The 15,491-nt window shown below is 50.8% G+C and overlaps 1 protein-coding gene across 1 annotated transcript; it reads left to right on the top strand.

The window, feature by feature from the left end:
• Positions 1-4,978: 4,978 nt before the first annotated feature.
• On the top strand, positions 4,979-7,412 carry FOXQ1 (forkhead box Q1). Its single transcript, XM_039910598.1, has 2 exons — positions 4,979-5,979; positions 6,010-7,412. Exons 1-2 carry the CDS (start codon positions 5,002-5,004, stop codon positions 6,397-6,399), a joined length of 1,368 nt encoding a protein of 455 aa, XP_039766532.1. The 5' UTR covers positions 4,979-5,001; the 3' UTR covers positions 6,400-7,412.
• Positions 7,413-15,491: the final 8,079 nt, after the last annotated feature.

The following is a 15,491-nucleotide window of genomic DNA, read 5'->3' as shown; positions in this document are numbered from 1 at the left end:
ACTTAACTTCTGCTTGGTGCAGTTCCCTCATCTGCAAAATAGGGATTCAGTCACTGTCCTCCCTCCTACTGGGAGACCCATATGGGACCTGACTATCTTGTATCTACCCCAGCACTTAGTACAGTGCTTGACACATAATAAGTGCTTAACAAATACATTATGATGATGATGATCACTGTTGTTGTTGTTATTTCTGTCCCTCCAGCTTGGCTGAAAGCACTAAACAATAAATGTTTTAAATTATTCATCAAGATTGAAGTTCCTCTGGATGGATCCCATGCTTCCGGGTATTTGATACAAAATTTCATCCATATTATGGAGAGACCACTATTAGGGCAGAAAGTTGTCACGGTGTTCTAGGAATGTAATTATTTTTTCCCCGGTTAAAGTTTTTTAGGAAGCGGGGATATTGAACTATTATCCAGAAATGGAATAACTTAATTCCTTCAGGTATTTTTCCAACAGCTGCTTCTAGTGTACAGAGAGATGCATATATCATGTCCTTTCTTCCCAACTAAACTACTTTAAGGAGCTCAGCTAGATCACAAGATCATGGAAACGTGAACTTGTCCTTCGTAAAGTTACTCACCTAGCTTCCTGAAAACAAAAGAATTCATATATCAATCAAATGCCAAGGAATTAAAATGGTGTCCAGTTCCAAGTTTCATCACTACCCCAAAGAAGAGAGAATTGTGGAACAGAAAACAAAGTGTCTGAGCAGCTCTTTGACAAACAGAATAAAGCCATAGGAATTTTTGGTGGTGTAGTGGCTCTAGATTGTGCTTGGCAGTGAAGCTGACCTGTCCCCGTTCCTAGATAGGAAATGCAAACATAACCCTGGGGGAGATGCTCTCTCTTCACGGCCCTTTCCTTCAGTCTGACATTCAGGGTAGAGCTAATAAATGTCCTGAACAGTAAACAAATTTTAAAAGTAGTAAATATATATATATATATATATATATATATATATATATATATAGCCAATTCTTAGATTTTCAGCCACACCCAGAGTTTCTCTGCAGTAAAAAAATGCCCACTTTGGGTGGTCAAGTGCTTTGTACAGACAAGTGTAAGGTGAGCTGGGCATTGTGAATCGCCCCCCTTCTCCTCTCCCCCTCCAATACCAGGTTTCCTCATTCTTGTCTAGGCCAGGAACTCTGAGACAGCAAGGCCGGAAGGAAGACATAGAGAGAAAGGGAAGAGAGTGTGTGCTCCGGGGAGGTGGGTGCCATCGCTGGGCACATCCTCGCTGGGACCAGGGAAGGCTTTTTCTGCCCCTCCAAGGGCACCTCCCTAACAGCCTCACCAGCAGAGGTGGAGTTGGGTGGGTGCAAGGGTGTCAAACTGGTGCCTGGGCAGGACAAGTGTTGGAACTGGAGGATGCCAAAACGGGATGGATGCTGAGGCAGGACACGTGCCAGGGCAGGATGAATGCCAAGGTAAAATGAATGACAGAGCCAGATGGATGCTGGGGCAGGATCGCCAGGGCCTGGACAGGACCTGTGCCCTGGCAGGACCGGTGCCCTGGCAGGACCGATGCCAGAGCTGGAGAGCAGCCTAGCACCGCAGCTGCAGCTTGGACTGCCAAACAACCCTTCCCAACCCCAATCTAGAGCTTGGGGGGGGGGGGGGGGGACACGGGACACGTGGCTTGTGGCGGGGGGATTGGACAGGGTTGAATGGAAGGAGGGCACTTTGAGAAGTGAGAAGGCAGAAAGGAGGAGAGCAGAGGGTGAAGTGAGTGGGAATTAACCATTTCCTCTAGGCAAACTCTTCTTTTGGAGACGACATTGGGGGAACCACGACTGCCCTTTGGTTGAGAACAACTCCACCCACCAACCTCCAGCTGGGAGGTGGGGGGGGGGGGGTTCCTCTCCTCTGCCCTTCAGGGGTCAGATGGAAGTTTCCTGCTGGGCAACGTCTTGGGGAAGCTCGTCCTGGGAGAGATTTGGGGGGTGGAGGTGTGGGGAGGGGTGAGGTGGTACCTCCACAGGATACTGAATTTGCTCCGTTTTGGTTTGATGGGGAGCGATTTTCCCTGATCTTCAGCCTTTATCCTTGAAGGGGACTGACTGATTGATCGATTTGACCAGGTAAGAAAATGCTTCTGTCTCAGACCTTTCCCCACTTGAAACCAGTGACTTATTCATGCGCAAAGTCCCTTCCGTGCACTGTCCCCCTTCTCCCGTTCTCCCCTCTTTCCCCTACCAGGAGCTGGCTCGGGAAACTTCGCCTTTGCTAGCCCCGGAGAAACTGCAGCTTCGCCGCTCTGTTTCCAGGCGTGACCTCTGGACTTTATTAGTAGAATCGGTAATAATAGAGTAATTAATGTCCGCTCTGGCTGACGTGTAGTCTACCAGCAAATGAATGACTTTTAAGTTCTTTGAATCAAGATAAGAGGCGATTGTGTACATTTTCCACACAAATGGTGGAAAGGTAGCAAAATAAACATCAAAGGTATGCCGCTCCCCCCAACTCGCTTCTCCCCGGCTGTTTACAACAAAGGCAGGAAAAAAGGAGGAAACCTGCCCTGACTAAAGGCCTGTACTTAGTAGAGACTCACTCTCTAGAAGAAATACTTCTCTCTGTCCAAAACATTCACACCCAAACTGATCATTCGGGATCCGATATGCAGTTTGGTTGACGTTTTCGGGTAAAACTGCAGAGAAGTCAGAGAAGAGCCTGAGAGACGAGGGGGAAGGAAGCATTTTCTTTTTCCTGCTCTCGGGGGCAGCGGAAATATGGAAAACGGGGTGCTGGTTTATTAAAATGAAAAGGGAGCTAAGATGTTTTCTAGAGGGCGGAGGTGAAGCGGACTCCCTCCTTCGCTCTAACCCGACACCCATCTTTTACCATCACCGTGAGGTTTCCAAAACCCCTGTGAGGACCAGCTCATCTCTGTCCCATGGCTGAAGCGATCCGCAGGTGCACAAGAATAGACGAATCTCACCGCAAAGCGTCCACCCCTTCCCCCGTGGAATAAAGAGGAAATGCCAATCTGCTAGTTTCTAGCCATCCTGGGGTGAAAGAGGAAGAGGAAGGGGAAAAAAAACAACCTGTAAAAGAGGTTTGACAAGGGGGCATACCTTCTACCAAGCCATTCGCAGACCGGAAACATCATACGAGTATTGGGATCAGCCCGTCTTGCTGAATTTTAAAACTGTGCAAGGAATCTTCGAAGGGGGGGTTACAGAGCGAGACCTGTAAAAACGGGTCAAAAAGAGGACACGAGTTATAGGCATTGATTGGTACATGGGCATTTTCTTCCCATCTTTACGTATTCCGGTTTCTGCTCGATTTTCCGCAGGGTGGGGTGTTTTGGTGGTTGCTTTTTTTTTTTTTTCGATTAGTAGAACTTTGAAACCGCACAAGCAATAACATGTTGCACGATGAACGCTTAGAACGGGCCGCGGATTTCTCCCGCACCTCATCTGGGCATATCCCCGGCAGACTCTCATGTGCTTTCTCGGAAGGTATGCTAGTTGCTGTACTCGTTTCTCCAAAGCAGCCCGGTATCTATAATCTACGCGGCATCGGAGAAGCAGCGTGGCCTAGTGGAAAGCGCAGGGGCTTGGGAGTCAGAGGACGTGGGTTCCAATCGCGGCTCGGCCGCTTGTCCGCTGTGTGAGCTGGGGCGAGCCGCTTAACTTCTCTGTGCCTCAGTTACCTCATCGGTAAAACGGGGATTAAGACTGTGAGTCCCACGTGGGACAATTTGCTTTACCTGTACCTACCCCAGCCCCGGCGCTTGGAACAGCGCTTGGCACATCGTAAGCGCTTCACAAATACCGTCAACATCGTTACTGTTCAAAATAGCTAATAAACCTCAAACCCAGCGCTCCTGAGCCACTCGCTCTACCACCTGGAAGCTATCCCTGCACTTTATACTTGGGAGGGGACGCGCTGCAACACACACACACACACACACACACACACACACGCACGAGCCCGAGGTCCGCAGCCTCGCTCCCTTTATTGGAGGCAGCGGGAGGGCGGATCCCGGCAGATGGAAAACAACCAACCTGCCCGAAACCACTTTCCACCCCGATCTCCATGTCAGCCGGGTAATTACGGCTCTGATCTGGCCCATAAACCGCTGCCCACCTTTGCTACCTTGGTTTCCCCACCCACCTTCCTTTCAGATTAAGCGGGGTAGCCCCGCCTCCGCCGAGCAGGCAGAGCGTTATATTGGGCCGGTCCGAAGGTGGGGGGGAGAGACGGAGCCAGAGGCCGGCGGGCGACGGGTGACAGGAGAAGAGCCGAGCCGGACGATGAGGACCGTCCGAATAGCGCTGAGGCCGCGGCCCCCGGGCCGGCAGCGGGGCCGCGGCGGAGCCGTCGAGCAGTGAGTGCGGCGCCGTCGGCAGGAGCCCTCCCCGGCCCGCCCCGCCCCGCCCGGACCACGGTCGGCAGGAGCCCTCCCTTCCTTTCCTTTCCCTTCTCTTCCCCTCCCCTCCTCTCCCCTCCCCGCCCCGCCCGGAGCGCCGGCCACTCCGACGAGGAAGAGCCGGGGCGAGGAAGGCCGGCAACCCGACGGGGCGACGAGCCCTCGGCCAAGCGCTCCGCGCTGGGTCCGTCCCCCCACCGGCCGGGCGCCCCACCATGACCGTCTCGCGGTGATTAAGGCTTGGGGTGGGGTCTGGCCCCGGCCGGGGCGGCCTCGGGAGCCGGTCCTTGGGGTTGGTTGCCTCCTTCCTTCCGAGTGTCCCGCGTCCCGCCGCCTAAGCTCTTCGCCAGCCTCCCCTGACTCCGCCGGGACCCGAGGGTCCGCGCAGGCCGACGGCCCGGGGGGCGGGGACCGGACGGGACCGCACGGGACGGGACGGGATCGCACGGGACGGGACGGGACGCTCCCGAGGGCCAGGAGGGGAGCCGGACGGCCCCGGCCCCTCCACTAGCTCGGGCCACCGCCCCGGGACAGAAGGAGGCGGCGAGGAGCGGGTCGGCGGGGCTCCGCTCCGGGAGGGCGCGGGGGGCGCCCGGGCTGAGCCCAGCGGGGGGATGAAGTTGGACGTCTTCGCCCTCCGCGCCAATGGCGACGCCGAAACGGGCGGCCACCTGGAGGGGGCGGGCGGAGCAGGAGCAAGAGCAGGCGGCGGCGGCCCGTTGTCTCCGGTGTCGGGCCCCGGAGAGGACGAGCCGGGCTCGGACGGGGACTGCGCCGCCCACGGCTCGGGCGGCGGCTCCGGGGCCGCGGTCGGGGGAGACGCCGCGGCCGGGGCCGGGGGCGGGCGGACCAAGCCGTACACCCGGCGGCCGAAGCCCCCCTACTCCTACATCGCGCTGATCGCCATGGCCATCCGCGACTCGGCCGGGGGCCGCCTGACGCTGGCCGAGATCAACGAGTACCTCATGGCCAAGTTCCCCTTCTTCCGCGGCAGCTACACGGGCTGGCGCAACTCGGTGCGCCACAACCTGTCGCTCAACGACTGCTTCGTCAAGGTGTTGCGCGACCCCTCGCGGCCCTGGGGCAAGGACAACTACTGGATGCTCAACCCCAACAGCGAGTACACCTTCGCCGACGGGGTCTTCCGCCGCCGCCGCAAGAGGCTGGGCCACAAGGCGGCCGTGGCGGCGGCGGCGGCCGTGGCGGCGGCGGCGGCGGCGGCGGAGGATCCCGCGGCCCGGCCGCCCGAGGAGGAGCCGGCGGCCGCGGGGACCGGCCCCGCCCTCCTCCTCCCGCCCCCGCCGGCCTCGGCTCCCCCGCCGGCCGCCCCCTCGTCCCCCTCGCCCTGCCCGCCGCGCTGCAAGGAGGAGGGCGCGGGTCCGGGCGCGGCGGGCAAGTTCTCCAGCTCCTTCGCCATCGACAGCATCCTCAGCAAGCCCTTCCGCCGCCGCGGGGAGCCGAGCGCCGAGCCCCGGGGCCATCCCCCGGCCGCGCGGCTGCTGTGGGCCGCCGGCTACCCGGCGCTCGGCCCCTACGCCGTGGCCCCGCGGCCTCAGCCCCCCGCCGCTCTCTTCGGAGGAGGAGGAGGGAGCGTGGCGGCGGCGGCGGCGGCGGCGGCGGCGCGGGGCGGGTCCCTCCTGCAGCTGTACGCCTACAGCCTGGGCGAGCCGCGGTTCCCGGAGGCTCGGAGGCGGGGGGGCCCTCCGTCCCCCGCCGCCGACCCCCGCTCGGAGCATCGGCCGGGCCAAGGGCATCCTCCGGGACGGGACGACGCTCCGGGGCCGCATCTGCTGCAGCAGCAGCAGCAGCAGCAGCAGCAGCAGCAGCAGCAGCAGCAGCATCTCTTCCTCTCCGCTTCTCTGGCCGCCGCCGCCAAGGCTTTCGGCGGGCCGCAGGCTGGCGGCGGGTCGCCGCTGTACTGCCCCCTGCGGCTGCCCGGGGCCTTGCAGGCGGCCTCCGGCTGCGGCCCCAGCGCCTACCTGCCCTACCCCGTCGAGACGCTCCTCGCTTAAGCGGGCACCGACGGCCCGACGGGGACGGAGGAGGGACGAGGACGGACGGAGCGGCGGCCACGGCCGGCCCGGGGGCAGGAAACATCGGGGCTCCGAGTTCTGCACTTTCTACCTACGGGGAAAGAGACCCTTAACGCAAGACGCGACGTGCCTTAAAGCCGAGTGGTGTCCAGCAGGTGTTTTAAGCAGCCAGAAAGGGGGTTGGTTTTGTTTTTAATGGGACTTTTCAGTGGACCAAAGCGTCTCTTAATAATAGATGTAACTACTTGACCAAGCCAGTTTTCCCTCGGGTCTTCACTTTAAAAAAAAAAAAGGATTAAAACCTCCTTCTCTCTCCCCTTTACGACCTTCCGACTGGCCCCCTTCCTTTGCCCCGATCCCCTCCCTCTCTTCCCACCCCTTCCCTTCTCCCTTTTAATCTCCCCATTCACCAAGAGCGATTTGCTTATCAGGGACCTATTTCATGAGATGAATTCAACGACTACTCTATGGGGTGCATTGGCCCCACTGTGTGCCGTGCGTGTGTGTGCGTCTGTGAGAGTGAGTGAGCTGGCGCGTCTGTCTGGTGTTTGAAGGTGAGAAAGGTCAGAGATTTTCTCAGGATTTCTCTGCTCCGAACCAATGCATCACTGTGCCAAAAAAAAAAAACAAACAAAAAACAAACAAAAAAAACTGTGTAGCTATAATGTCGTTTGTTGTTGGGTTTTTGTAGTTCTATTATTTATTAAAAACAAACCTTTGGAGTAAAAACAAATGTTGCAGGCGACGGGCTTTATTTGTTGTTCAGTGATCTTCTCCATTGAGGTTCTTTGGGACAGAGCTAGATGGAGCTAGCCGAGTAGATTTCTTATAAAAATGGCATTATGCATGTGGGGTGCTAGGATCACAGCCACTGGAAAGCAGGTGTTTTTTTTTAAATCTTATATTATTTGTGTGTCGATGTGCGTACATGTCTAGATTTTATGAAACTCAGGCAGAGTGCTTATTTTCGAATAAAAGTCGCAAAACTACAAGCCCGAGTATGGTGTATATAAAGGAGAAAGAGGAGGCTGGTTAAAGAAACCAGTAGAATGTGGACTCGGAAATGTCCCTAATTTTGAAGGACTCGTTACTGGTCTCAGTCCCATTTTTCTCAGAAGACAAGCATGCTGCGTTCCTAGGTTTAGTACCACCCTTCTTCCCGACGGGTGTGTAGGCTGGTGAGACTCAGAAAGAAACAGTATTGTCAGGTGAGATGGGAATCGACTTGATTTTATAAGTTTTAAACCAATCTTCCTTTCCCTTCCTCGACCTCCTTACCTAAACGAGTCTCCTACAATACAGACGAGATGTTCTAAGCCCTCTACCCATTCCCAGTACCAATTCATCCACTCGAATAGATAAGCTAGTAACCAGGTAAAACTTTTTCCGCGGAAGGCAGAGCCAGACTTTTGGGGCAGAGACCTTGAGACTTCACTCCAGTGTGGCAGATTCCCGGCACACACGAAGAACTCCTCAAAGACGGCTGTCAGTACAAGTCGAGTGTCAGTGCTTTTGCTAAAACAAAAATGTTTGCGTTTTCAGGAATGCAGTAACTCAACCGGGTGTGTACTTAGCGTGACTTTCCTTTCCCTCCTTCTTGTGACTTGTGAATGTGTGTGTGTGTGAGAGACAGAGAGAGACAGAGACAGAGAGAGACAGAGACAGAGATTTAAAAGCGACATTCTGGTGAAGCATGTTTGATTGTTTTCTGATTAATGCTCACTTGCTACTAACAAAACAATGTAAGGAAATGTAAGGAAGTCATTCTCCCAAAGTAACAATAAATCATCACTATTCCCATAAAGAAAGAAGATTAAATGAGGTGAGATATTCAAATGATTCGTATAGGAAGATATATGCATATATTCACATACACAAGTCAACTGAGTCTGTTTTTTCACAATTCCTCTGTTTCTTAGCCTTTCATATGACAACAACGTCCTGGAAATGCAGCAGTTATTCCTTTCAAACGAATCAATTCCTAGCCGGGCTGGTACTTAGAGACTCCATTTTAAAAGATTGAAATACCGTGGTACGATTCTAAATATTGAACATTTTTGGTTTAAAAAAGGTCGAAAACTTGTATGCAAATGCACGCGAGTTCCTGGGAATCTTTTAATAGAAAAAAATAGAGTTATTACAGGATAGTGTCTTTTTGTAAGCCAAGAAGCGTGTCTTTTACAGCTATAGCTAATGATTTCGAGCAGCTTAACTCCAGAGTTTCGTCAATAATTAATTTTTTCCTGTTATCGAATAACTAAAAATTCCCCAAACAGACCCAAAGCGGGGAGGTGAGCCCAAATGGAATAATACCGTTGGATTGGCGAGACCTCCCGAAGAGCAAGCTAATATAAACTTGATTCGAATCAGTGTAATACATCGAATACAAACTATCTTTAGATTCGTCCACACTGGCCTGAAATCTTACTGAAAAGTTGGCTTATCGTTTATTTAAGAAATGGCTTGTAATTTCACGTCGAATAAGGACCATGCCATCTCTCTTTATATTTCGCCTCGAGGGGAAATTTGCCTATGCTAAATCATCCGTTGCAAAGCCACCGTTTTCTTATTCATTTGGCACACGTGTAGAATTACTTCGAAGGCGCGCAAAATAATTTGTACCCTGAGATTCAATAGGCTTGAATTTCTTTCAAAGTAGGTGATCTTTAAAAAGCACAGCTGTTTCTTAAAAAAAAAAAAAAGCCCTTGCTACTTTGAGTCCCCATGAAATTTCCCCGGGGACGTTGGAGGTGTCGGGGTGCAGAGGAGGGCCCTGGCCAGAAGGACCGGGCAGATTCGCAGTCCATTCTCGAGGTTCCTCTGCGCGCCTTTCCCCGCTAAACGCTCGAATCGCTCTTTCAACCAAGGCTTCTTAAAAAAAGGACCCAAAGTGACCTTCGAAGGCGCCTGGGCAGGTCGTGAGAGGCACAGGGAGGCGTCGGAGCTGCTCTCCCACCCCCGGGGCGACTCCCCTAACCCTACCCCCGGCTCTTTCCAGGACAGCCGAATAAGGCTCCTGCTCAGAGCTATGACACACATCCTAAATTCTAAGTGCCCATCCTAAATTCTCTTATATTGCTCCCCGCAAAAACCCGAACGCGTCCCCCCCAACGCCCCTCCTTTTTTTTTTTTTTGTCCTCTTCCCTCTGTTTTTCATTAAGAATGAGCGGTTGTATTTTATACGCTGGGGGAGCGGGGAGGGGAAGACTCGCATACGAGAGGGGTGACGGAACCAGGGACTTGGACTAGAAGATTTATCCGGCACCTCCGGAGCTGCAGCGATACGAACGGCCGCCCTCCGCCAGGCCCCCGGAGAGAACCGCTTCAACCGGACCGAGTTTGCTCTGCACGTCCCGGAGCGAGAGCCTCCTCTCCTTCCTCCTCCGGGTGCCCCCCGACCTCCGCCCACCTCCGCAACGAACCCGACGCCCCGCCCCCAAGGTCCGACGCCCCTTAAATAATAATAATTATGCTATTAATAATAATAATAACGATGGTATTTAAGCGTTTACTATGTGCCGAGCACTGTTCTAAGCGCTGATGGGGATAGAAGGTGATCAGGTTGTCCCACGTGGGGCTCACGGTCTCAATCCCCGTTTTCCAGATCAGGTCACTGAGGCACAGAGAAGTTAAGCGACTTGCCCAAAGTCACACAGCTGACAAGCGGCGGAGTCGCGATTAGAATAATGTTGGTATTTGTTAAGCGCTTACTATGTGCCGAGCACTGTTCTAAGCGCTGAGGTAGATACAGGGTAATCAGGTTGTCCCACGTGAGGCTCACAGTTAATCGCCATTTTCCAGATGAGGTAACTGAGGCACAGAGAAGTTAAGTGACTTGCCCACAGTCACACATCTGACAAGTGGCAGAGCCGGGATTAGAACCCATGACCTCTGACTCCCAAACCGGGGCTCTTTTCGCTGTCAAGCGTTTACTTTGTGCCAGCCACTGTTCTAAGCGCTGGGCTGAATACAAAGCAAATCGGGTTGGATACAGACCCTGTCCCACATGGGGCTCGTAGTCGCAATCCCCTTTTTACAGATGAGGTATCTGAGGCCCAGAGAAGAGAAGTGACTTTTCCAAGGTCACCCAGCAGACAAGTGGGGGAGCCGGGATTAGAACCTTGTGGCGGTTTGCCACTCTGAGGGCTCCGAGCGGACGAGTGGGCTCTCAGGCGAGTCAGGCTATAACCAAGGCTGCCTACAGAACCGATCCCGAGAGTCCCAGGGAAAACGTCCGCGGGAGTAGCCTCCCTCTGCTCGTAGCCTCTGCTGGTTTGCCCCAGGCCCTGGGCACAAGCTGCTGAATCCTTCTGCTGTGAACCCCTGCCAAATCCTACCCAGCCGGCTCGTCCATCCTGCTCCATGACCCCTTTCCCACAGCTCTTTAGCCAGCTACCAATTAGATCACTGTAAAGAGGCGGGAGGGAGGGGACCTTGGTGACAATGGCCCTCACTGTGTTTCCTATGCCAAATGATTAGAGGTCTACAGCACTTGGCAGTAGGGAGTTTAGGGAGGTAAGGGATGAGTTAGAAAGCCCCAGTGAGTTGGAGATGCTCAGACATCTTCAGATCCCAGTCTAATAATAATGTTGGTATTTGTTAAGCGCTTACTATGTGCAGAGCACTGTTCTAAGCGCTGGGGGAGATACACGGTAATCAGGTTGTCCCACGTGAGGCTCACAGTTAATCTCTATTTTACAGATGAGGTAACTGAGGCACAGAGAAGTGAAGTGACTTGACCACAGTCACACAGCTGACAAGTGGGAGAGCCGGAAATCGAACTCCCAGGCTCTTTCCATTGAGCCACGCTGCTTCCCCTACGTACCTGGAGCAATAAACCCAAAGTGTCTGTACCAAAACTCCTTCCGGTCGGCTTCCTTCCCCCCTCCTCTCCTCCCTTCCATTTACAAGAAAATGCGGGAGAAGGAAGACATTCTTTTGCTTGCCATTGACAAGTCCACTACAGACTCTGAGAGAGGGCAAGCCTCGTGGCAAAATTCTAGACACTGACAAAAGTGAGATCAGAGATTATGGGTTACTCACTTGTTGGAGCCTCAGATTAACTAGGAGTTTCACCAGGATCTGCATCAAGGCTGTGTGAGTGTTTCACCTGCTGCTTCTCAGAGCTCCTGATTTACTGTCCGCAGGGCTGGCTCTGGAGTCCAGAGATCTTTGTTGGGACCAAAGTGAATGTCAGACAGAGGGTGTTGCTCCTCTGATGACAGTACCTCTGAAGGAAAGTGGGGAGAGGAGGCAAGAGGAGAATGGGGCTTCAATTGTGCAGTCTAGTTTTACAATGCCTTCATGTTTTTTTCCCAGTTTGGTAGGGAGGTGAAACTACTTATGTGATTGTTTCTTTTTTAAAAAAATAAAAAAAAAAACCTTCTTTAGTGTACCCACCCCCAGCACTGACTCCTTTTCTAAAGTAGTTATTTCTTTACTGATGTGAGAACACTGATTCGTTTGCTATTCCAGGTTAACATTGGCTCAACAATCCATGTTTACAGAATCGCCGAAACCCTTTGTCACTAAGCTGAGCCAAAATCCTCGAAGCTAAATCCTAAACAATATTTCCTTGATGATTTCCTACTTCCAAATATTATGTTGTTTCCCGGTTAAGCAATAGAGTTTACAATTAACCTGTGTGGCACTCTGGATTTTCAGTTTGTTCATGGAGATATTTATGTCAGACCGTTCGCAAGAAACCTAAGAATTAAAAAATGACAACCATATTCCAAGGAATCCGAAAGGCAATTCCTCCTGTATTTGCATTAACCTCTCCAATCGACCAAGGTCCAGATGTCACTCAAATTTGGCCATTAGGTGTTACTTTCCCATCTATTTACATTCACCTTTGCTAAAATGGATAGGTATTACATTTGCTAAGATGGATAGGATCACATTTGCTCCTGTCAAAGGAAAATCAACTGACAGCTCACACATGTATATGAAGGGGAAATGAATCAGCCGTTATTTTGGGTGAACTCAAGCCAAACATCAAATGTAAACATAATCCCTGATTTCCTTTAACACTCTTTGGTCTTCGCAGTGTCTTTCCAAGAAAAGTTTAACCTAGAAAAATTTCTGATAACCCCATTTTAGAATTGCCTATGGTTGGAGACCAAAATAAGTAGGTATTCGATCCGAATGGTTATGTGGACCCCAAGAATTTACTTTTCAGTCTTTAAAATAAATGAGAGAAAAAAATTAAACACATTAAAGTGAGGTTTCTTTTCAATTGACCAAAATCTGGAAGGCATCTTCATATAAGTAACACCACCTGAAATTCATTGATACATGTAAAGTAAGTCCCAAATCATGTCAAATGTTCCTTTAACACTGATTTCTACCCTACCCCCACATCACTTAAGTACATATCCATTTGTAATTTATTTTAATTGTCTGTCTCCCCCTCTAGTCTGTAAGATCTCTGTGGGCAGGAGTTGTGCCCTATTCCATTTTATTGTACTCACCCAAGCACTTAGTACAGTACCCTACACACAGTAAATGCTCAGTAAATTCCACTGATTGATTGACTGTGGAAAGACAGCATTAGACAAATAACTAAAGATTTACTAATGAACCAATTTTGGATCAACTGGCTACCTCACAAACATATTCAAGTGTATTCATAGGCACACAAAGACCTGCAATCTCTGTGTGTTTGTGTGTGTGTGTGTGTGTGTGTGTGTGTGTGTGTCAATCTGGACTACAAGGATGAAATCAGAGCTTTTTTTCCTTTAGGAATTACAGGAGAATAATTTCTAGTAATGACAAACCCACAGTGGGTACTCAGCTAATAGCTACAGTGAAGAACAGGAAGGAAACATTTAGGCTAACATGAAGTAAATGGCCTGCCCCTGCCTGCACTAAACTCTTATTAATAACATCTTGATTTTTGCTTAATGCTTTTATTATGCTGGAGAAGCAAAGTGGTGCAGTGAATAGAGTCATTCAGAAAGTCATGCATGGATTCTAATCCCGGCTCCACCGCCTGCCTGCTGTTTGACCTTGGGCCATTCACTTCACTCCTCTGGGCCTCAGTTACCTCATCTGTAAAATGGGGATTGAAACTGAGTGCCACGTGGGACAAAGACTGTGTCCAATCCGATTTGCCTGTATCCACCCCAGTGCTTAGAACGGTGTCTGGCACATAATAAGTGCTTAACAAATACCAATGTTATTGTTATTATTCCCAAAGCACTCATTTATCTTACTGTTGTCCTCACAGCAACCCTATGAGGTAGTTAGAAAGGTAGGTTTCATTGTCCCCATTATGTGGATGAGGAAACAGAAGTACAGAGAGGTTAAGTGACTTGAAACTTGAACCCAGGTCCTCCGGCTCCCAGACTAAACCTCTTCCACTTGTCCAGGTCTCCAGCCTCAATCTCTGAGATGAAGGTCTAATTGATTCCAGTTAAGTCTGATTTAGCCATAAACCCCATGTGACAAAAGCCCCTGGAGCAGGATCTGAAAACCCAGCACCTCTGGGGAAAGCTTTATCTGAGAGGGGGTAAACCATGTTTGTGGCCTCCGGTTTGCATTGAAATCTGATGGTCCCTAAAGCTGATGGTCCCTAAAGCATCATTAATAAGCAAAAGCTGGAAATAGAGGAGCTTCCAGTCCTCAAACCAGGACCAACACTGAGGAATCTTCCTCCTTAGCCCTGTTCTCCAAGTTCAGCTTGGGTCCAACCATCTATATTTGTGTTTCAAAAAAATCACTGGTAGTGAGCACCTTAATGAATCTTTATATCCATAGGAAGCGTTTTCCCTCAGGTTTGTTCTAGGATTCATTCAATCCACACACATCCCTGTGATAAAGAGGTTGAAAATATTACTCTCACCTTCTAAAAACATTTATGCCTACTCTTCCTCTTCTTCCCTACCTGACCATCACCTCTAACAGCTCACTCTCTGATGACTCCTTCCCCTTTTCCTTTACATATGCTCATTTTCAAAATGGCGTTTGTTAAGCACAAACTATGTGCCAGGCACTGTACCGAACGCTGGGGTAGATACAAGGTAATCAGGCACCCGAGACTCACAAGTCTTATCCCCATTTTATTTACAGATGAGGTAACTGAAGCCCAGTAAAGTGAAGTGACTTCCCCAAGATCACAGAGCAGGCAAGTGATGGAGCCAGGATTAGAACCCAGATCCTCTGACTCCCCGGACCATTCTCTATCCATTAGGCCTCACTGTTTCTCTGCTCATATCTCAACTATACTAAAAAATTTCTCCCCTATACTAAAAAAGTCTTTCCTGCATTCCACTGCTCCCCTCAGCTATTGCCCCAATCCCCTTTTTCCCATTCTTTTCCAAACTCCTGGAATGGGCCACCTCCAATTCCCTTCTTGGCTTTCTACATTCTGGTCTTTCCCCTCTTCATTCCCCTGAAACTGCTCTTTTCAAAGTCACCGAGGATCTTCTCTTTGCCAAATCTAGCTGAGTGGAATCTTTAGATCTCTAGACAACTGGACCATTCTCTTCTCCTGGAAACACCATCTAACCTGGGCTTTACTGACACAGTTCTCTCCTGGGCTTTTCTCCTACTTATTCAGTCACTCCTCAATTTTTTTTTTTTTGGTCAGTTCTTCTTCTGTCTCATCCTATAACCATCCGTGTCCCTCCATGCTCTCTTCTGGGCCCATAGAATTTACTCCTTTTGGAAGTTCATCAGCACCTATGGCTTCTGCTACCTCCTCTATGGAATGACTCCCCAAACTACCTTGAAAATATAGAAATATATCCTGCATATCAGTACCACTGGTCACAGCACTCATGCTGAGGAGTTTTTCAAGAAAACATCTGAAATCTAGATAGAAGACAGGAACCTTTCTTTAAGAAACCTTGATTTCATTAAGCAGGTTGATATTGAACTTCATTATTGGAAGGATAGTATTATTGTATACATTTCTCCCCTTCGTGCCAGGAAAGCTGGGAGCCTCCTCTGCTCCCTCTTCTTCTGTGATTCTCCCCATTTAAACAAGCACTACCGTGCCTGCACATGCTTAGGTTAGCTGCTCTCAACCCGCCCCCACCCAAGTCGGGGGAAAATTGAACTCATTA

This window comes from Ornithorhynchus anatinus, chromosome X3 (assembly GCF_004115215.2).
Source record: "Ornithorhynchus anatinus isolate Pmale09 chromosome X3, mOrnAna1.pri.v4, whole genome shotgun sequence".
NCBI lineage: Eukaryota > Metazoa > Chordata > Mammalia > Monotremata > Ornithorhynchidae > Ornithorhynchus > Ornithorhynchus anatinus.
The sequence above is the reverse complement of the archived record's forward strand: the minus strand, read 5'-3'. Positions and strand labels throughout refer to the sequence as shown.